The sequence below is a fragment of the Barbus barbus genome (assembly GCF_936440315.1).
Source record: "Barbus barbus genome assembly, chromosome: 14".
In the NCBI taxonomy this organism is placed as follows: Eukaryota; Metazoa; Chordata; class Actinopteri; order Cypriniformes; family Cyprinidae; genus Barbus; species Barbus barbus.
In genome coordinates this window covers 12,057,389-12,078,624 of record NC_136742.1, presented here as the reverse complement: position 1 = coordinate 12,078,624, position 21,236 = coordinate 12,057,389, and the positions used below count along the sequence as shown (strand labels likewise).

The 21,236-nt window shown below is 35.7% G+C and overlaps 2 protein-coding genes across 4 annotated transcripts; one reads left to right on the top strand and one right to left on the bottom strand.

Moving 5' to 3' along the window:
* Positions 1-183: 183 nt before the first annotated feature.
* Positions 184-10,265, bottom strand: LOC306879877 (delta(24)-sterol reductase-like). Of its 3 annotated transcripts, XM_079433104.1 has the most exons (10): positions 9,771-10,233; positions 9,497-9,577; positions 9,225-9,380; positions 8,150-8,255; positions 4,642-4,760; positions 4,304-4,567; positions 3,989-4,132; positions 2,272-2,469; positions 1,231-1,409; positions 184-1,118 (listed from the first exon to the last, which is right to left on the bottom strand). In XM_079433104.1, the coding sequence occupies exons 3-10, from the start codon at positions 9,342-9,344 to the stop codon at positions 965-967; spliced, it is 1,284 nt and encodes a 427-aa protein (XP_079289230.1). In that variant the 5' UTR covers positions 9,345-9,380; positions 9,497-9,577; positions 9,771-10,233; the 3' UTR covers positions 184-964. The 3 variants fall into 3 exon arrangements, with proteins under 3 accessions (XP_079289230.1, XP_079289229.1, XP_079289228.1); XM_079433103.1 differs by having other exon boundaries at positions 9,497-10,265; XM_079433102.1 differs by lacking the exon at positions 9,497-9,577.
* Positions 10,266-11,571: 1,306 nt separating this feature from the next.
* LOC306880719 (uncharacterized protein) lies at positions 11,572-17,033 on the top strand. The gene is made up of 2 exons (XM_079434447.1): positions 11,572-12,168; positions 16,535-17,033. The coding sequence occupies exons 1-2, from the start codon at positions 11,885-11,887 to the stop codon at positions 16,773-16,775; spliced, it is 525 nt and encodes a 174-aa protein (XP_079290573.1). The 5' UTR covers positions 11,572-11,884; the 3' UTR covers positions 16,776-17,033.
* Positions 17,034-21,236: the final 4,203 nt, after the last annotated feature.

Here is a 21,236-nt window from a genome sequence, read left to right as displayed (position 1 = left end):
TGGAGCAGATGGAGGATTGTTTTCTATAGCATATGTTCCTCAGCCATAAATCCACTCAACCCAACCAATACACATTAAGCACCACCATAAAAAGCAGGAAAACTTCCCAAAAGCTCCATTATTAGAGGTTCACAGTGATCAAAGCCAAATTCACTGTTATTGACAGCACAGCAGTCTGTAGATGAGTTAAATTATTCATTTTAATGCGTATGTTGAGACTGCTAACAATGTGACACCCATAGTTTCAGTTCACCGAAAATACAAACGCAGAAATATATTGTGAACACAGTATAAAAGGGAAAAAACAAGAAGGCCACAAATACAATATTGTTATCCTTGTGTTCATAGGCCTAAAATAAACTAATCTATGAAACCAACAATAACAGTAACTGAACTGATCACAAAAGTTAATCCATAATTAGCACAAATACTGCTTTCTGATAAAACAAAGTGGTGCATTATGGGTCTAAAACAAATACTCGATACATTCACAAATTGTGCCAGGCTCATATAGAGAAGTGCTCTAATTATTTTAGTAGATAAAACATTATTTTGAATACACCTCAAAAACAAATCACTATGTTGGATATTAAGACATTAATGTTGAGGAAGGCAACATTCACAATGTAGGAAAATAAAGAATATCTTCTCAAATATATATATTGTTTTAATTAAAACAATCATTGGTAACTTTTATTAAAAAAATTGAACTATATATAATGCTTAACAGATTATTATACACAGTACTCTAAATTAGTTTCATTTATAGTTGATTTATTCACATTTGAATGTACATAAACTGACTGTTAAGCAGTATATATTGTTTTAATGATTCTAAGCATGTGTTAAACCTTAGGAATAATAAGGGCCTTTACGTTTTTGTCTTAAACGTAGATATATGACAAGGGGGTTGAAAATTTAGCTGGTGCTCCTTCATGAAATAAGAGTATTTGCCCAATGTGATTCAGTGTCTTGCGCTCTTGCAGATTTTGTCATAGACTTCAGGAAATGCATCTTCACAGTTGAGTTGCTTTCTGAGTTTCTGATACAATGTGCCATCGAACATTTCCCAGAATTCCTGTCGTTCCATGTATACATCAGCATACAACATCTGAAATCTAGAAATGGATGGAAGGACTTGTGTTATACAATACCCTACAGTATTACTTTGGCCTAATTATTTTGATGCGGTTCTACCAAACAATGGAAAGATGAAAAGTGATAACTGACCCATGAACGTCTCTGACAAACTTTTCCAGCTGCCGCGTGGAGGATCTGGCCTCAAAGTGTTTGACTTTGGGCTCCCCATACGCTCCGATATCAACATACAGTTCATCTTCATCTCCTTTAGGATGCACCATTCCTGGTTGGTTGGGCAGCACGAAGGGACAAAGCCACAGAGGATACACCTACAACACACACATAACCATCAACAAATCAATGCACTACAGTGTAGTACATCCAATCACTTTTTTAAACAGCAATATTGTGAAATATAATTACAATTTAAAATAATTTTTCTATTTTAATAGACTATTCAAAGCTGAATTACTCCAGTCTTCAGTGTCGCATGATGCTTCATTCTAATATGCTGATTTGCGGCTCAAGAAACATATCTTTCTTATTATTACTGTTATTAAACAATTGTACTGCTTCATATTTTTGTAGAAACCATGTTACATTTTGTCAAGTTCAAAAGAAGAGCATTTATTTGAAATAAAAATCGTTTGTGAGATTATTAATGTCTTTTCTGCCACTTTTGATCAATTTAATGCATCCTTGCTGAAAAAAAAAAATAATTCTTACAAACAAAATAAAACAAGTTTGATATATTGGTAATACTGGCTCTTTTTCCATCATAGGCATTGTTCTGATTTGGCTGCTCTAGAGCTGTACAGTTTGTAGTCATAAAACCTGGAAGAGAGTTAGCTTTTCAAGCCATGCGTTCCCATAAGAATATCTAATGGGTTTTTAGAATAGCAGCTTTCGATTTTTGAGTAAAATAAGGTCTGTGGTGAACATTACTGGAACAGACTGACACATTTTGTTCTACAGTAAAAGACATTTTGATGTCTGCTTTCACTTTAAATATAAAATTCCTTATGGAAGCTTCAGTATGTTTTGACAATTTAACATTTACTAATAATTAAGAAATGCATTAATATATATTTTTTAATTAAAAAACGTATACAAAACTGTATACATTTATGGCATTAGCTCTCAGTTCTCACCTAATGTGTGTATATCTATGTGTGTGTTTGGATGTCTCACATGTATGTCCTCGTGGAAGCGTAGGATGGCAGTCTTGATGTGCTTCATAGGGACCAGCATGTCCTGCACCACATGGTGCTGCTCGTATAGTTTGCGGATGGTCTCTCCCTGAGTGAGCTTCAGTAGAGAGATCTTAGGAGGAACCATCCAGCCAAACACATATCTGAACAATGGGTTATTCCCAAACGGAATGATGTCCTGAAAAACAGACAAGGAATGGTGAATGTAAAATAATATGAAATAGATCAGGAGAACAAGATATAGAAAAAGATTACAGAAAAGAAATGACCAATCAACATGTTCACTAATTAAAGGAAGTGTTGTTAGCAAATGTAAGTATACTGTAGGTGTATACATACTCCATTCTTCATGTTCAGAAAAGTCATGCTTTACAGTCAAAGACACTCCTTCTGACCTTATCCATCTTAGCTTTAGCTGCATAATTTATTGAATAATGTTAGACTAGTCCTGCCACTCAACAGACAACGCACACTTCCTGTAGCTAATGGACGGCTTTAGAGGATATAATGCATCGAAACTGTGTGGGAGTATGTTTGAGAGTGAAAGAGAAGGGTTAAGAGAGAAAGAGAGAGAAACGTGGCTTGAATAAGATGGAAGAGAAGGATAATAGTCTTCCCTATAACTATGCATTATGGGACAAGTGAAAAATGCTGTAGATAATGGAACCATAGAGGAGGAAGTAGTCTGACTAATTGTCTCAAACTCTTGATACACCACAAGTGTACACCACAAAGCCAAATTGAAAGTTAAAATTTCTAACAGGCTTTCTCAATAAGAGTCTAAGATATTAATATTATAAGATACAATCTCAAGTGATCCAATCATAATCTAACTGTGGAGATAGTAATCGAATACTAAGCTCCTCACATTACAGTGGACTAGAATAAATAAAATGGTTGTATTATGGGATACTCGTTGAAAAATAAAATGGATAAAGGAATGACAAAGACAATTCTGAATAGTTAGAATAATTAATGCCAAAATTATAATATATGTACAGGTAGATATAGATAGAGTGCTCCATAAAAAATATTTATACATTTGAGCTTTACTTACAATGTAATTTCATTATATAAAACAATATCAAACCAAGTGACATTTATCTGAAAGAAACAAAGCAAATTCTTTCAAAACAGACGTTTAAATGATAAAACAATAAGATGCACTGCCATTCAAAAGTTTGTTAAATTAATCAAAAGTGACCATAAAGCCATTTAATTTTTTACAAAGGATTTCGGTTTCAAATAAATGCTGCTTTCTACTCAAAGAATCGTAAAAAAATGTATTAAAAAAATAACAACAATTATTACATTTAAAATATACTACATTTTAAAATTTTAATTTTAAACTGTAACATATTTCTCAACATTACTGTATTTACTACATTTTTGATCAAATAAACGCAGCCATGGTGAGCATTAGAGACTTCCAGACATTCAACAGTAAAAAATCATATAACCCAAATTTTTAAATGATGTTGTATGTTGTGTAAAATTAAGAATTGTTGTGAATCAAGATAATTTGATTCTCTACATCCGTGGTTAATCTGCCAGAACTATGTGAACTTGAGAAAAAAAAGACACTATACAGCCACTGAAAATCACTGTGTCTGTTATTTCTTTAAAAAACAAAAAGACAAAATATGAAAAAAAGAAGATGACTATTTGGTAGCCGTGTTGTTGAGTGAGTAATTTACTTGTAATTCCCAGAAGATGCTGGGGGTGTGTCTGTGGTAATAATGCCGGAGAGGAATGTACTCCACTGCAACACAGTTCTGCTTCAAGAAGCCCTCCACATGCCGAAAGAACCACGGCTTGTAATAGTAACCTATACAGTTAGTCTGAAAAACAGAGACAAAATTAAACACTATGATAACACAGAGGTGTTCAATTGTAGATAAACATGCACCAGTGTTACTGGAAAAGTTGGATCCTCAATGGCCAAACTAGTAGCAACTGGGCCATAGAAAAAGTAAAGCAATCAGATTTGCATTACAGATATTCATTATCACCTTGTCAGGCTCTGCATGATCTGTCATGCTGCCTGTCATAATCACAGCCTCGTCCCGAGAGTACTGCAGTCCCTCCACAAACTGATTCTCCTTATTGGCTGATTCCTCTGCAAACTTCTTGCAGATAGCATCCAGGCCACGTACAGGTTCGTAGCGAAGCTTCACCCATTTGCGAGCTGGGATTATCCGGATCTCTGCTGCAACCAGGAACCCCAAAGTACCGCAGGACCAGGGAACGGCATAGAAGAGGTCAGAGTTTTCTTTCTGTGGGCAAGTTTTAAAACATTTGTTTTAACATGTCTATGTTTGTTTTACATCATCTGTAACAATGCCCTCACCTCAGTGCAGCGGACCAGACTCCCATCAGCCAACACCAGCTCAAAAGCCACACAAATGTGCTGAAACAGGCCGTAGATGTGAGATGAAGACTCAATGCCTGTTCCCATTACCAGCCCACCTGAACACAACATGAGACAATTATGAGAGACAGTTTCTTGATGGGGAATACCTCTATCACAATAAATGACCAAAGAATGCCTTTATTCTATAACTGAATGAAATATTTAATATTACATTTAATATTATAATACTGTTCAAAGGTATGTTCGAAGTTAGTTTTAATGTTTTTTGATTAAAAAAAGAAAATAATTTTGTGAAATATTATTACAATTTAAATGAACTGTTTTCTATTTTAATGCATTTTAAATAGTGCTGTCAAACAATTAATCACATCCAAAATAAAAGTTTTTGTTTACAACAAAATTAAAAATGTATTAAAAATGTGAGTAACATTTTTAATACTAATAGTTTATTTTTATGTTACCGTTGTATTAATTAACTTAACCCTTGTGTTGTCTTCGGATTCCTGTCACACTTGTGGTGATCCGGGTCAAAAATGACCCGGCCTCTGATTCAATCTTTTTGTCAACTTTTCTTTTATTTAGGACTGGTTTTGTGTTTCGATGTGCATCTGATTAATCATAGGCCTCATTTATCTGAGAGTAGGTACCTGGTTTTTTTGAGTGAAAAAAAAAATTTTTATGAATAATTTTCACAATATTAAACAAAAAATGATAAAACTTTGCACTGTATATCACACTAGTGTGCTTTAATGTTTAATCAGGAAGTTTGCTTTTAAATGCTTTTATTTTGTACAAAATTGCAAAAAGTCAAACTTGTGGTGTTCCCAGTCAAAAATGACCTGGCCTCAAAAAATTGCTTATAAATTTCTCATAATACTATATTATCACCAAATATTGGATTCAATCTTTTTATCAATTTGTTTTCTTTCATTTACGACTCGTTTTGTGTTTCTATGTGCATCTGATTAATCGTAAGCCTCATTTATCTGAAAGTAGGCACCTAATTTCTTGAGTGAAAAAAGTATTTTACACGAATAATTTGCACAATATAAGATAAAAAAAATAATGAAATTTTGCACTGTTTATCACACTATTGTGCTTTAATATTTAATCAGGAAGTTTGTTTTGAAAGGCTTTAATTTTGTACAAAATTGCACAGTCACACTTGTCAACACTGGTTGGCCATTGAAAGTGAATGGGGAAGAATGAAAGTAAGAGAAACAACTAGTGTTCAGGAGCATGTTGTGCTTGCAAACATACAGGCCTTGAAGACTGCTCCTCTTCAGTTGTTGCCAGGTTTTCAGCTTGTTCAGTGATGTTTTCCTCTTCCCATATATCTTGCAATGTATCTTCACTGTAAGATTCATCTTCAGTTGTCTTTTCCTCGCTATTTTGCGTAATATGATCAAGAATCTCTTGTAAAGACAGTTTCTTTGCCATTGCGCTAACACTAGCTAACACAGACATAATGCATGAAGTCTGTCATCAAAGTATTTCTCTAATTGCTTCCAAGAAATGTCTTACATGACTGCGTTCCCAAACAGCAGCATCCACCTCCAAAAGCGGTGCTTATTCGCAAATGTTTTATGCGATATTCCAGTTTTGCGCATAAGCTAAATTCGCAACTTTGGATGGAAATGCGGTTTGACTGAATGACAAGCAAGGCACTGTGAGGCATTTGTATGCTCTCACTCTGTGCTAAAGCATTTATTTGTAAACTTTCGTCTACTCTGTGAGAACACGAAAGCCTCAAAACCTATTGTCATAATGTTTTGTCTAGAATATGTGGTGAAAGAAAAGATTCTTTTGAAGTCAATGCAGGCTAAAGACAAGGCAGTTTGGACGTGTGTGTGTGTGTGTGTGTGATAGCATAAGTATACATGCATCCACACACACACCGGTCCAAGGCCTGTATGTTTGCAAGCACAACATGCTCCTGAACACTAGTTGTTTCTCTACTTTCATTCTTCCCCATTCACTGTCAATGGCCGACCATTTTTGACAAGTGTGACTTTTTGCAATTTTGTACAAAATAAAAGCCTTTCAAAACAAACTTCCTGATTGAACATTAAAGCACACTAGTGTGATAAACAGAGCAAAGTTTCACTTTATCTCATATTGTGCAAATTATTCATAAAAAATGCTTTTTTCACTCAAAAAATTAGGTGCCTACTTTCAGATAAATGAGGCCTACGATTATCAGATGCACATAGAAACACAAAAGGAGTCGTACATGAAAGAAAACAAGTTGACAAAAAGATTGAATCCAATATTTGGTGATAATATAGCATTATGAGAGATTTATAAGCAATTATTTGAGGCCGGGTCATTTTTGACCCGGAACACCACAAGTTTGACTTTTTGCAATTTTGTACAAAATAAAAGCATTTAAAAGCACACTTCCTGATTAAACATTAAAGCACACTAGTGTAATATACAGTGCAAAGTTTTATAATTTTTTGTTTAATATTGTGAAAATTATTCATAAATTATTTTTTCACTCAAAAAACGAGGTACCTTATTTGTGAACAGTGCCAACTGAGAGATAAAAAGGAAGGGTCAAAAGTCCAAATAACTGACCTTTTATTATAGGCGTATGGCTCTAAACTGCTTTTAGGAATGGTTTTGTATAAAACGAACTCTTTCAAACCATGCTTACAGTATCAAAGATATAGGAATCAATACATGTGGCCAGAAATATCTCCTATCATTCAACACTTCACAAACACAACACACCTTTCCAATGTCTTATCACTAAGTACTGTGTCTCTACAGAATTACAAATGAATACACGAATTTGAAGGAGAGTCTGTGTAAAACATTTCTCCGCCGAGGAGCGATCTTTTCTGGGATCTATAAACACTTTCAGCAATAGGACCCGTATCTGGCCTAATCTAATCTACCTCATTGAAACAGGGACTATGCTCATCTATAACCTAATTGTAAGCAGCCTCTGATGCACCACACACGGCATATAATATTGATCAGGAGAAAACGTTATGCTCCATTTAAAGAAAGCGAATATCTGCAAGTGCTCAGAGACATTAAATGAATCCCTTGTGGTGCATGCAGAAAGAAAGGGAGAGATTATACCGGTCAGAGATGATTTACAGTCTTCATCTAAATGGAGAGAAGTGTTACTGTATGCTGAATAGAAAATGTTCAAATGCATCTAGACACCACATAAATAAGAGTTTTCTGTAATCTGAGACTTGGTAACAAACAAGCATAACTAGGCTTAACACACAGATGCAGGAGAAAAAAAATATGTGAACCCTTTATGTGTATGCGTTACTGAAATTATGCAGGAATCCATAGAATGTCCAAAGGTTCACATACTTTTACCTGCAAATTTGACAATAATTCAAATAGTAAGTTAATATTCAGATTTACTATTTTAAAGAAAATGTACTACAGAGCCACATCCTCAAATCCAAAGGAAATTGTTAAATACTTGTTTATTTTTTTGTCTCATAAAACCTACCAACTGTGAGGTCATCCAGTTCAGGCAACACAGGCAGTGTCCAGCCAATAGAGTTGAGCAGAGCAGTCACCTGACCCATGTTAGCTAAGGGTTCCACACGCACCACCTGGAAAAAATTCAAAATGTTCGATTTGTTGTTTATGACAATTGTACATTTCCTCACTTTACATTGTATTAACACTAATAATCACATATGACCAATTATTTTATAAATTCTTATCTAAATACGTTTTTACTTTACGTTTTCTCCAATGAAAGCCTTGTCTTTCCAAATATTTTACCCCAAAATTAAATTCACTCACCCTCAGGCCATCCAAGATGTAGATTTGGATAAATTTAGCATTACATCACTTGCTCACCATTGGATCCTCTACAGTAAATGGATGCCGCCAGAAAGAGCTGATAAAAACATCAGATAATCCACAAGTAATCCACACGACAGTCCATCAAGTGTAAAATAAAGCTGCATATTTGTAAAAAAAAATAAAAGTAAAAAAACAAATCCATCATTAAGACGTATTTAACTTTTAAACATTTCTTCCTCTATCCTTAATACAGCTTTAAAAAAGTAATTTAATCAAAATCAGGAAAGAAATATGCACAGATGAAGCACCGTTTACAAATAAAATCCGTCCAAAACAGTTCTAAACAAATAAGTCAGTGTATTTTGAGGACAACAGAGGATTCAATAAATGAACCGTTATTATGGATTTTAAACAGTTTAATGTTAAAAGGACTTGATGGATTTGTTTATTCCAAACATGCAGCTTTTCACTTCTCAAGACATTAATTGATGGACTGCAGTGGTGTGGATTACTTGTGGATTATTGTGATGTTTTTATCAGCTGTTTGGACCCTCATTCTGACGGCACCCATTCACTGCAGAGGATCCATTGGTGAGCAAGTGATGTAATGCTAAATTTCTCCAAATCTGTTCCAAAACAAACTCTACATCTTGGATGGACCGAGTGAGAGTGAATTTTCAGCAAATGTTCATTTTTGGTGTGAACTATTCCTTTAACTTTAAATGAGGAGAAGAGATTGAAACAATTTTACTGTCAAAAAATACAGCCACCTGCTGTTTTGTGTCCACCTCCAGAATGTCCATCATTTTAATCATGATGTTCTTGTGTGTCTTCTTGTATTTTCCCACCCTGAGAGATACAGTCAGCCATCCTGGACGACCTGTGCACATATGTTTCTTCCCTCCCTCTTTTTTCCAATCTCGCACCTGAAAAATTGAAATGGTCACATTTTAATAAAACCAGATTGCATCTAAGTGTAATCAAGTTTATATGTTCATTTTTTAACATTGATTCAGCAACAATAAAATTACCACTGACGTACCTGTCAAGGTGTGTCGAATTGTAGGGGGCGTGTCAGTAACTTTTCGCCACGCCAGAATTTTTTTAAAGAAACACCGCCTACCTTTATAGAGCAAGCCGTTTGCACTTTTTTTATGCATATTCATTAGTATTACATGCATTTCTAATTTGCATGCATAACGAATTATCATCAATACCAAAGACACCTTTGATACTTAGGCTATATGAAATATTAAGTTATAAATGAAAGTATAATATGTAACATGAAAGCATTCGGCTAGAAGTTTTGCAGATACCTGTCTCTGAATATCTCTGACTCGCTGGTCGTGCTGCTTGGGTGCTGAGCACATCTTGAAGATGATCCACGCGCGCAGGTAATAGTACACATCAAAGATGACGGATAAAGGGAGCAGAAAGAGGCAAACGAAGACCCATCTCTGGTGTACTATCACGTACTCCAAGCCCTTCACCTTAATCCACACCAAAAACAAGACAACTAACCCACCCAAATATAACAACGGATCCATTCCGACAGCTTTTTAAATCACGAATCGCCAAATTACAATGCAATTTAAAAACGCATAGAGCTTGTTGCTGGTTTTTGATTTAACAAATGCTTTTTATATGTATTCACAGCGGACGAGCATAAATCTACATGCATTAATACTGTCTGATAAACTGCTATTTAAAGCGATTTCTCGTGTTTCTTATGCGCGCAGTTTCCCCACTTGTCTTGCACGCGCACAATTTGTCCTCTATATTTTGCGTGGTGTTTAGGAACTTGCTCAGGTGGCCAAAGCTCCGCCTCCAGCATGCGATGATTGGCCAGTAGCGCGTCAAATCAGATGACGCCAGTGGGTGAGTATCATCTGTTCAGCCAATCGCAAGAAAGAAACACCGTCACACCATTGACTCAGTGAGATGTGTTCATTATTATACAGTAGTTGAGAAATGAGGCGACTGGTGATACTGTAGCAGTACAGTTATAGGCATAGATTTCAGTATAAAAGATTATGCCCCAAAATTTATTAAACATTCTTATTAAATTATATGGTTAAAATTAATGGAAGAATAACACTTTTTGGTTCATTAAACGTTATTTTATTGTTAAAAATAATCAAACACGAACCATAATAGACTGCTTAGTTGAAGATCTGTGTTTGCTGGAACATTTTTGTTCTACAGCATTAGACACAGTCACACTATAGGCCTAAATGTGAATTTTGAAGCCACTATGTTTATGTAATTGCTAGTAAGCTGCTAAAAAGGAATACAGCTACCACAGAGAGTTTACCTGCTTGACTGATTTTAGTAAGTTAGTAAATTTCATATCAAAAGAAAATCCACCAGTCACTGCATGTGCTTAATTTATGTTGTACAACAAAATGTGAAAATCTCTTCAAGTAGGTTCATTACAAACATTAAAGGGGTCCATAAATTAACATTTTGTCATCATTTACTCATCCTCAAATTGTTCCAAATCTATATGATTTTAAATCTTCAGCTGCTATTTTGAAGATAAAGAAGATATTTTGAAGAATGTGTGCAACCAAACAATTGCCAGTAGCAATTTACTTCTCATATAGTGGCATACTTTTTTTGTTCCATACTATAGAAGTCAATGGCTACCGCAATGTTTTCCAACATTCTTCAAAATATTTTGAATCTCATACTTGGATCAGTTTGAGGGTGAGTAAATGATGACAAGCATTTTTTAATCCCTTTAATTAAAAAAAAAAAAAACATAAAGAAAGATCTAAAAGCTCTATGAAATTTGTGCAATATGCTTTCTGCATTTTTTGACGTCATAACTGAGCAGCATGAAGGGTTAACCGGCAAACTTATGTTTTTAACAGTTCACACTGATAAAGGCTACAAATGTATTTATCAACTGGATTTTCATTTAAACCTGTCCATATCTTGGGGGAAATGTATTTCAAAAAGGTTAGGGATCTCCATGTAGCTACAACAAATATGTCTGCTTCTTGTTGGGAGTCATTTTCAAATTCATAATAAGCATCTGGCCTACAGACGGCTCTGGGGTGGGGCATGAACTCTAATGATGCTCTTATAATGATAGAGGAGTTTGACAGCAAAGCGCTGCGCTCATTTGACAGCATGGACTAAACCTGATGCGCGTGAACAGCAGATCACAGCTTCGATCGAGTGCATGTTACATTCTAATGCACTTATTTTTTTTACTGCAAGTGCCTAAATCAAGACATTGGGTAATATGAAGGTATTATCAGTCATAAAATGCGCACAAGATATGCAATTTCCATTAGAAGTGAACCAATGCAGACAAGTCTCCGTTTGAGGAACTTGATTCACCCTGGAGTCTCGATATCATCTTGAAGCTGAAGCATGCGCGCGGAACTTTCCAGATAGATCAATGTTATGAATTTAAATTATGCCTTCACTACATCATGGCGCTATTTTTATTGGCGTATTTTTAATAGTCACCGGTGGCTCCACCGCTTTTCTAACTTCTAATCAAAGTCGACTGCAGGCGTTCAGCATGTGCTGTGTGGTGCTCGGGGCGGTGATGCTCATATTAGGGCTCTTCTGGGCGATGAACGGCAAGAGAAACCCGGTGCCTTATAATGAAGAGTTCAGCCACGACTACAGTCAAGCCCTGTTCACCACACCGCCCGGAAACCACTTTCCCGAGTCCCAGTCCGTCTTTCTGCACGGGTAAGTGGGGAATCGCATCATAAATCAGTTTATAGCCTAAATGTCTGCGCTGATGATTCTGATAAGATGAGGTAGCTACAGAAGATGCAATCTCTGTCTGAGCAATTTGGAGTTGAGTCGTGGAGGAGATTCCATTCAAAAGTGCATTAAGCTATAGCCTATACCAGGATCAATCGGTTGTTATCAGAGGGATTCGACCCCAAACTCCCCCAGTAACTCGTAAAAAAATAACGTTTTGTGTTATTTTAGTAGCCATAAATGGGCACTAACAAACACTCAAGTAACTATAAAATTGCAATTTCAAGATATTCTGTATTTCATTTACAAGTAGGCTATAGATAAACAGATAGGCAGCCTAGTGGAATTACTCAAGAAACTGCCATTTTATACGTAGGCCTAACTTTTACTTTTTATATTGTAGCCTACTTTGTAAATTGTAAATGTATTTTTATGTACGATACACACTATACTGGTGTGCATTAGAGACTTAATTACTGTTCTATACTAATGTGATGCTTACTGACGCGCACGCACACGCACACACACCAGAGATCATGCAGGAGCAAAGAAACTTGTCAACGTTGCCCCACGACTTTTATTAATAACAGTTTAAATACGGAATCGCTACATTATATTTTCCAGCAATGAGAGGATAAAATCGCTGTTCTTGAAGTAACGTTAAACTCACTCATTGTAAAAAGAGATGCAGAGACGCACATACACTTCTCTCTCAATATTTGAAAAAAAGGTTTAGCGATTTCTAATTATTTAGGGAACTAGCCCCTCAATGTCTATGGTGGTTATCGCCCTGATCAGACATGAAAATATGTTGTGGCACTATCGTGCACTCAGTAATGATATGACGTTGGGAAACTTTAGCGTGGTCGGGCGTGGTCGGACTTTTTATTACCTTTGTTTTAGAACAATATTCAATCAATTATCATTAACTATATATCATTTGAAAGCTAAAACACTCAAGATTAACGATGTGAGCTTGTTTTTGAAATCAATACACCAGAGAGGAAAGGGTTAACAGAAATGCTGAAAGACCGGCCATTTAAAATGAACAAAGCGAACCGCAGTACTCACGTTTGATCGCCAATAGCGCTGGTCAGCTCAGACTATTCCAAGACACACCAGCATACATTTCAAGAGAAGGGTCCACTCTTCAAAATGCATCCACTTTTTAATCCAAAACAACGAAAAAATAGGGGAAAACACGATAGATCCTCCTTTGTTTACATAAGCGATTCGAGTTATAGTTATCGATAGCGTCCATTTTCCAATAAATATCGATTATAATTCGTATTCCAGCTTTGAAACGCCATCTATTTCCAGCAGAATCGTCTCTTCCGAGTAAGAATAGCCCTCCCTCGTCTCTCTCCTTCAATCGCAGGAGCTGTTATAACCCGGGACAGTAAGCGCGTCCGTGAATGGGTCAGCGAGGTGTCAATCCGGACACATCACAATAGGGGTGTTTGAACCCAGCCAATGCCTCGCCAGCACAGTTTTGATGGATGGAAGTGTTAGCCAACCACAAGGACGTTTAAAGTGATTGACAGTTTGAATAGTTTACGTAAGATTGTTTAGAGAATAGCTCGGCGTATTGTCCGTGTGTTTTCGTGCGCTCTCGGGTTACGCATGAAGCGTACACATAATGGCGTCGCAGCGCTACACAGACTGGCTATCAGCGAACAGATGTTGCCCAAAGCTCACATCTGAATCTCTCCATCGTGGATCTTCGACTTGAGAAGTGTTTCTGTGGCGTTTGGTGGTGTTTTGGAGGACGTGGGGAGAAAAATGGCTAATTTAGTAGCCGAATACGCGCTGAGATCGCTGGGAAGCGTGGATAGCATTAGCACGTAAGTGTCTCCACCCTCCTCTTGAATGTTTATGTGTCTTTATCATGTATTTGCAGCTTTTGTTTCATGTTAGCTGTTTTAGATTCTAAAAATGACAACGGAGAGGGATAATATGAGGGGATTACATGAGTTTTGTTCGTGTGGGTGGGTGGGTGTGTTTGTTTGTGGGTATGTCCCGGTTATTGTGTGTGTGTGCGTGCGCGCGTGTGTGTGTGTGTGTGTACAAAATGTAAACAGTGTTGCAAGTTTGATTTGTTTTGCTTACACACTTTCTCACTCTTTTTCTCTCACTCTTCCCTGTCTTTTCAGAGGTCTGGTGAATCCAGATGGTCAGAAAAAAAACCATTTTAGTGGCTGCTAGAGCGTCTTCCTCCACTGTAAATACTGTAAATAGTTTTTTTTTTCTATTATTTAGTAATATTAGTAATAGTAATCTATTACTATATTAGTAAAATAGTAATATTCATAATATTCACCATATAAAATAAATAAAAAATACAAATGTTGTAAAAACAATGTATTTTGCATGTTTTGTGTTTTCACTAGTTCAAAAATGATCAAATCTGTTTTGGTTCACTGTTTTCATTATTGGAATTGTTCAGAATAAAGACTGTTTAGTTATGTTCAAATTCTGAAATAGTTTTGTGTTTTTTTGTGGTTTCATTGGTAGAGCAGTTCTGAATTGATATACATATGTAGTATGCAGTGTCTTATGGAGTCTCTAAATAGCATTTTTGAAAGGATTCCTAGACTTTTCTTGAAATAAAATATCCAAATGACTTTTCCAAAGCTTTTCTTGAAATGAAATACCATAAAGATGTACTTTCTGTAAGTCTTTACCTATAAAAAATTTATTATTTCATATTTTATTTCAGGAAATATTTAGGCGTTTTTTTTCAAAAATGCCATTTGTAGACTAACCAAATGACTAAATGAGTCAGCACTACAAATGCTGTTCAGAAATAGTTTTTTATTGTGTGTTTTGGTGGGCAGAGCAGTTCTGAATTGATATACATATATGTATTATGTAGTTTTGACTCATTTGGACATTTGTTTACAAAGTGTCTATTTGGGGTCTCCAAATGGCTTTTTTGAAAGGACGCCTAGATTTTTTTTAAATAAAAGCTTACAGAAACTACATTTTTGGGAGTATCATCCTCAAATTTGAATCAAAACATGGTCAGATGTTCAGCTTTATCTTTATGGTGTTTTCAGGCCTTTGGCATGAAAGTCTCATCCATTTTTCCCTTAGTGAGCTTCATTAAAACATATCGCGAGTCAATTTCATGTATATTTTACCTTGTTTTACTCTATTGCTATACTAATTTTGAGTTATTATGACTCTAGAGTAACAAAGGATCAAGTGTCTAGTTTCAAACAACACCAGATTTTTAAATATAGACCTTAGGGTTCAAGAGCTACAGACATTTTTATTTGGTTATATCGTTTTTTACAAAATGCTCAAAAATAGGGGCGCAGGGTAACAGGTTAAAGTAATTGTATATATATTTCATGATTCTACATAATTCTACAATATATAGTCTGTCTAATTTTGAACTCTTTATTGCACTTTTTAAATTTTAAATGTTTTTCTGTGTAGGCTACTTTAAAGTAATTATTTATATTTAATGAGTAATTCTATTATATGTATAGTAGAATTACTCATGAAATTGCAATTTTATTTGTATTTTTGTATTGTACTTTTTAAATTATATCTATTTTATGTACAGTATTTTACATATATTTGTAATTATATATATATATATATATATATATATATATATATATATATATATATATAATTAATTAATTTATAATGTGTGTATATATATATATATAATTACAATTTCATGAGTAATTCTATTATGTAGCCTATATATATATATATATATATTATATAATTTTGACTCAAAATATCTTATCTTGATGTCGTATATTGTTCTTATTCCAACATCTATAAATCCAACCTAATCTCTCTGAACTCAAACTCCATCTCACATTTTATCACAGGTAATATAATGCCATGCTATACATCACATTAAAAATTATTTAAATAAATATAGACATTTTCAACATAAAATAAAAAAGTTTACCTGATCTACCATTAAAAAAAAGAGCAGCCTTGAAAATGTGTAAATGCTTCTGTAGTTAATTTACCAAAAAGTGGCCCAAAGGAAACAGATGCATACTTTCAAGCAGCTTTTTTATTTGACTGGAATAGATAGGAACAAACATGGAGATAATTTTACTTTTCCACCCATAACCCAAATCCCTCCGGATTTACGCCATCTCTCTTTCCTTTCCCCCTCTCTCTCACCATCAGATGTCATTAAAAATCACTTAGAGGAGAAGCCTAAGAACCATTGCTGCTCCTCTGTGCTGTTATCTGATACTGAAAGGCCATCTAGTGTTGATAAACAGCATATACCACCTTACATTCAGGTTCCACTTCCCCAGGCCCAGCACAGTTATTAAAAATAATAATGCGTGATTGTGTTTTAAAGGACTTTGCAAAGGCGAGGTGTATATGGTGAAGATTTGGACTATCCCCCGATGGAGCCAACCTGTTTTAGCCCTACCAGTCGGGGTCGGCCACCTCACTGGGACATGGAACCTCCCCCGCCTTATGAGGTGGCCATCAAAACCACTCGGAGCTCCACGCACCTGAGACGCAGCTACTCAGACACACAGCTGCTCACTGAACCTCTGTTTGGACGCTCACGGGAGATCAGTTTCGAAGTGTGACATCTGAGCCACTTTCATCTCTTGAGACCCGAACTAAGGAGCTGAATAGCCACCCTAAAGTATTCGCAAACTAGTGTTGATGAAGCTTCAAAACAGGCATTGACAATCCAAAGCTCGTCGAGTCGAGGGGATGTTTTGTGCTTCTTGAGATGGTTCTCGTTTTGACCATGTGTTTACAGCCTTATTCAGACAGAAATGTAGAATACTGTGCTTTTTCTCAAATAAAATGCATTATAAATAAAAAATCTATAAGCTGTTAAAAATAAGTGGTTATCTCATTAATAATAATGCAATGCTTTTTTTTCTTTCATTTTAGTTAGACATACCAATTCCCACTGTTTCAAGTCATCTCAATAAATATCTCAAATTCTATATGTTCTAGTACACTTGAATGTGAAAAATAGCTTCTGTAGTCAATGCTAATGAATCACAAAGATGTCAAACTAAATTACAATTAGATTTATATAGTTGAATTATTATATTATATAAGTATAATACAAGTCATTCACAAATATAATTTCATATAATTTAATTAATTACAATTAATTATTCACAATTCATCAAAATCATACACAATTGATACATTTTTCAAAAATATTCAAAATCAAAAATACATTTACAGTATCTCCTTTTAACTAGTCATTGCATTTGCAGCCAACTTGCTGTCCTGCAACTGTAATTTGCATGATATTACAACACTTTTGACAACACAACAGGTTGATTAATGACAAAGAAAGTGATTAATTTGTATATTTATCCATTTGTTAGAGTCTCAGGGTGAAACATTGTGCTTAATGAAAATAATATTTTCATGGCATATGAGCAAAAACTGCATGGTCAGGTTGCTGTAGAGATGTGGCTAGAGAGATGATTATGCATAAAGCACATATTGTGGTGGCTGATAATGAGAGCACATCTCTGCTGAGAAAACCACACAATATTACTGAGTTTAATGATGAACTAATGCTCTGTTAATATTGTTTGGAACACAATAAACATTACATTCACAGCCACTGCTTCCTCTGACTCATCCACTACAATGATATTCATCTTTTAACAAGGACACTTCTGGGTATTCTACATTTTGTGTATTTTCTTTGAACTGCAATGAATAATCTACCGAGGGCTATTTACATCAGTTCTGTTTGCATGCTAGATGTTTGTTTGAGACGATTCACGATCTTTTATTATTATTATTTAAAGAACTAACTAAAGGATAAACCAGACTCACACTTTTCTTATTCATTTTTTGAACTGGTATGAAAGGCAAACATAATATGGTTATATATATATATATATATATATATATATATATATATATGTATATGTATATATATATATGCGTGTGTGTGGCTGTGTGTGTGTGTGTATACACACACACACACACACACACATATATAATATAATATATATTTAAATATACGTTACACATAACATATGACACTTAAAGTAGTAAAGATTCAGATCAATTCCAAGAACTCAACCGAGTTTCAGAAAGTAACATCTCATCCATGTACACCATGATACGCAACGCCCATAGCTGTTTCCAAATATTTGCTGCACCATGGCACACCATAATCTCTCTATTGAGAAATAGTGGTTGGGAGAAATTCCCTAGTTCCCAAACTATTTCCCATAATATGTCAAACTTTACATTTTATACAGATGTATTAATGAGGAGCCTCATGGTTCGTTTTCATATGATAGTTTTAACTGATCTGCAGAGGCATGTCCCTCTCAGTGTTTGGAAGCGAGTGAAGTGCCCCTGATATTATGCAGAAGAATTGATGAGACTATACAGAGTTTCTGAGACCTCACAAATCATGAAAGTGAACTTTTCAATGACTGCTCATCAAAGGGTTAACAGTGAGCAGGACAGGTGCAAAGAGTCTGGAAAAGAAGAAGAAGAAAACGTGTTTGTTTTTACATTAACTTAATAAACTGTTCAAATGAGACTAACACCACTGTTCTAAATATTGGCTAATGTTGTGACAGTAGTGTGGCTTTATCAGTTTTACCGTATAAAGAGACCCATTTAGCTCTTTCACGCCCACGACTGGGTGATTTCCTTAATGACAAGTGATGGGAAGTCAGACTAATTTCTGCGACTTGGTTCTTTTGAACAGTTGAAAAGAGAGAGAGAGAGAGAAAAAAAACAGATTCAGCGATTCTGAGCAGCAACCCATAACATGTCATACCCACCTATAACACGTCATTGAGTGTTGCCTGACAAAATATTGCAACCCCTTTACGAGGAACAGAACTAATGCATCCATTACAATGAACTAATGCAGCCAGAGGCATCATGCCCATTAGTGAGGGGGCATGATTTTTGAGCCAAGTGGATTTTGAATGCAGTCTCCAAAGGACAAAAAAACAGCCGATTAATATTTTGTTTACCATGGTGTAGCATCTCCTCTGTTTTTCAAAACAGTTTAAAGACGTCTGGGTATTGAGGTTATGAGTTTCTGGAGTTTTGATGTTGGAATTTGGTCCCATTCTTGCCCGATATAGGTTTCCAGCTGCTGAAGAGTTCGTGGTCATCTTTGACGTATTTTTTGTTTAATGATGCACCAAATGTTCTCTATAGGTGAAAGATCTGGACTGCAGGCAGGCCAATTCAGCACCTGCACTCTTCTACTACGAAGCCATGCTGTTGTAATAGCTGCAGAATGTGGTTTTGCATTGTCCTGCTGAAATACACAAGGCCTTCCCTGAAATAGACGTCATCTGGAGGGAAGCATATGTTGCTCTAAAATCTTTATATACCTTTCAGCATTCATAGAGCCTTCCAAAACATGCAAGCTGCCCATACCGAATGCACTTATGCACCCCCATACCATCAGATATGCTGGCTTTTGAAATGAACGCTGATAACACGCTGGAAGGCCTCCCTCCCCTTTAGTCTGGAGGACACACCGTCTGTGATTTCCAACAAGAATGTCAAATTTGGACTCATCTGACCATAGAACACTTTTCCACCTTGAAACAGTCTTGGCCCACAGGACACGATGGAGCTTCTGGACCATGTTCACATATGGCTTCCTTTTTGCATGATAGAGCTTTAGTTGGCATCTAAATCCGCACGGATTATTCCTGGGCCCATTTAGTAATGTCAATGACCCGAAGGCCCGAAGACCACGGGCATCCAACAAAGGTCTTCAGCCTTGTCCCTTACGCACAGAGATTTCTCCAGTTTCTCTGAATCTTTTGAAGATATTATGCACTGTGGATGATGAGATTTGCAAAACCTTTGCAATTTGATGTTGAGGAACGTTGTTTTTAAAGTATTCCACAATCTTTTTACGCTCTCTTTCACAGATTGGAGAGCCTCTGCCCATCTTTACTTCTGAGAGACTCTGCCTCTCTAAGACATCCCTTTTATAGATAATCATGTTACAGACCTGATGTCAATTAACTTAATTAGTTGCTAGATGTTCTCCCAGCTGAATCTTTTTAAAATTTCTTGCTTTTTCAGCCCTTTGTTGCCCCCGTGCCAACTTTTTTTGAGACCTGTAGCAGGCTTCAAATTTGAAATGAGCTCAGTTAGTGGATAAAAGTGTAAACTTTCTCCATTTAAACATTTGGTGTGTTTTCTATGTTCTATTGTGAATAAAATATTGGCTCATGAGATTTTAAAGTCTTTAAAAAAAAAAAAAAACGTCCCAACATTTCCGGAATTTGGGTTGTACAGGTGCATCTCAGAAAATTAGAATATGGTGAAAAAGTTCATTTTTTCTTGTAATTTATTTCAAAAAGTGAAAGTTTCATATATTTTAGATTCATTACATGTAAAGTAAAATATTTCTAAAGTTTTTTTGTTTTAATTTTGATGATTAGAGCTTACAGCTAACGAAAGTCAAAAATCAGTATCTCAAAATATTAGAATATTTACATTTGAGTTTCAACAAATGACCATCCATACAGTATAAATTCTGGGTATCACTTGTTCTTTGAAACCACAATAATGGAGAACACTGCTGACTTGGCAATGGTCCAGAAGACGATCATTGACACCCTCCACAAAGAGGGTAAGTAACAGAAGGTCATTACTGAAAGGGGTGGCTGTTCAAGGAGTGCAGTATCAAAGCATATTAAATGCAAAGTTGACTGGAAGGAAGAATTTGGGTAGGAAAATGTGCACAAGCAACAGGGATGATCGCAAGCTTGAGAATACTGTCAAGCAAAGCCGATTCAAACACTTGTGAGAGCTTCACAAGGAGTGAACTGAAGCTGGAGTCAGTGCATCAAGAGTCACCACGCTCAGACGTCTTCAGGAAAAGGGCTACCAAGCCACTTCTGAAACAGAAACATCGTCAGAAGCATCTTACCTGAGCTAAGGAGAAAAATAACTAGATTGTTGCTCAATGGTCCAAAGTCCTCTTTTCAGATAAAAGTAAGTTTTGCTTTTCATTTGGAAATCAAGGAATCCAAGCTGCTTGAAGTCCAGTGAGAAGTTTC

Excerpts from the sequence above, each read along its gene's own strand:
- LOC306880719 (XM_079434447.1), top strand. The coding sequence starts at position 11,885 with ATGCCTTCACTACATCATGGCGCTATTTTTATTGGCGTATTTTTAATA. Across the intron at positions 12,169-16,534 it reads CAGTCCGTCTTTCTGCACGG|GACTTTGCAAAGGCGAGGTG; the intron begins GTAAGTGGGGAA and ends TGTGTTTTAAAG.
- LOC306879877 (XM_079433102.1), bottom strand. The coding sequence starts at position 10,001 with ATGGATCCGTTGTTATATTTGGGTGGGTTAGTTGTCTTGTTTTTGGTG. Across the intron at positions 8,256-9,224 it reads AGGTGGACACAAAACAGCAG|GTGGTGCGTGTGGAACCCTT; the intron begins GTGGCTGTATTT and ends AATTTTTTCCAG. Across the intron at positions 4,761-8,149 it reads ACTGGATGACCTCACAGTTG|GTGGGCTGGTAATGGGAACA; the intron begins GTAGGTTTTATG and ends TGTTGTGTTCAG.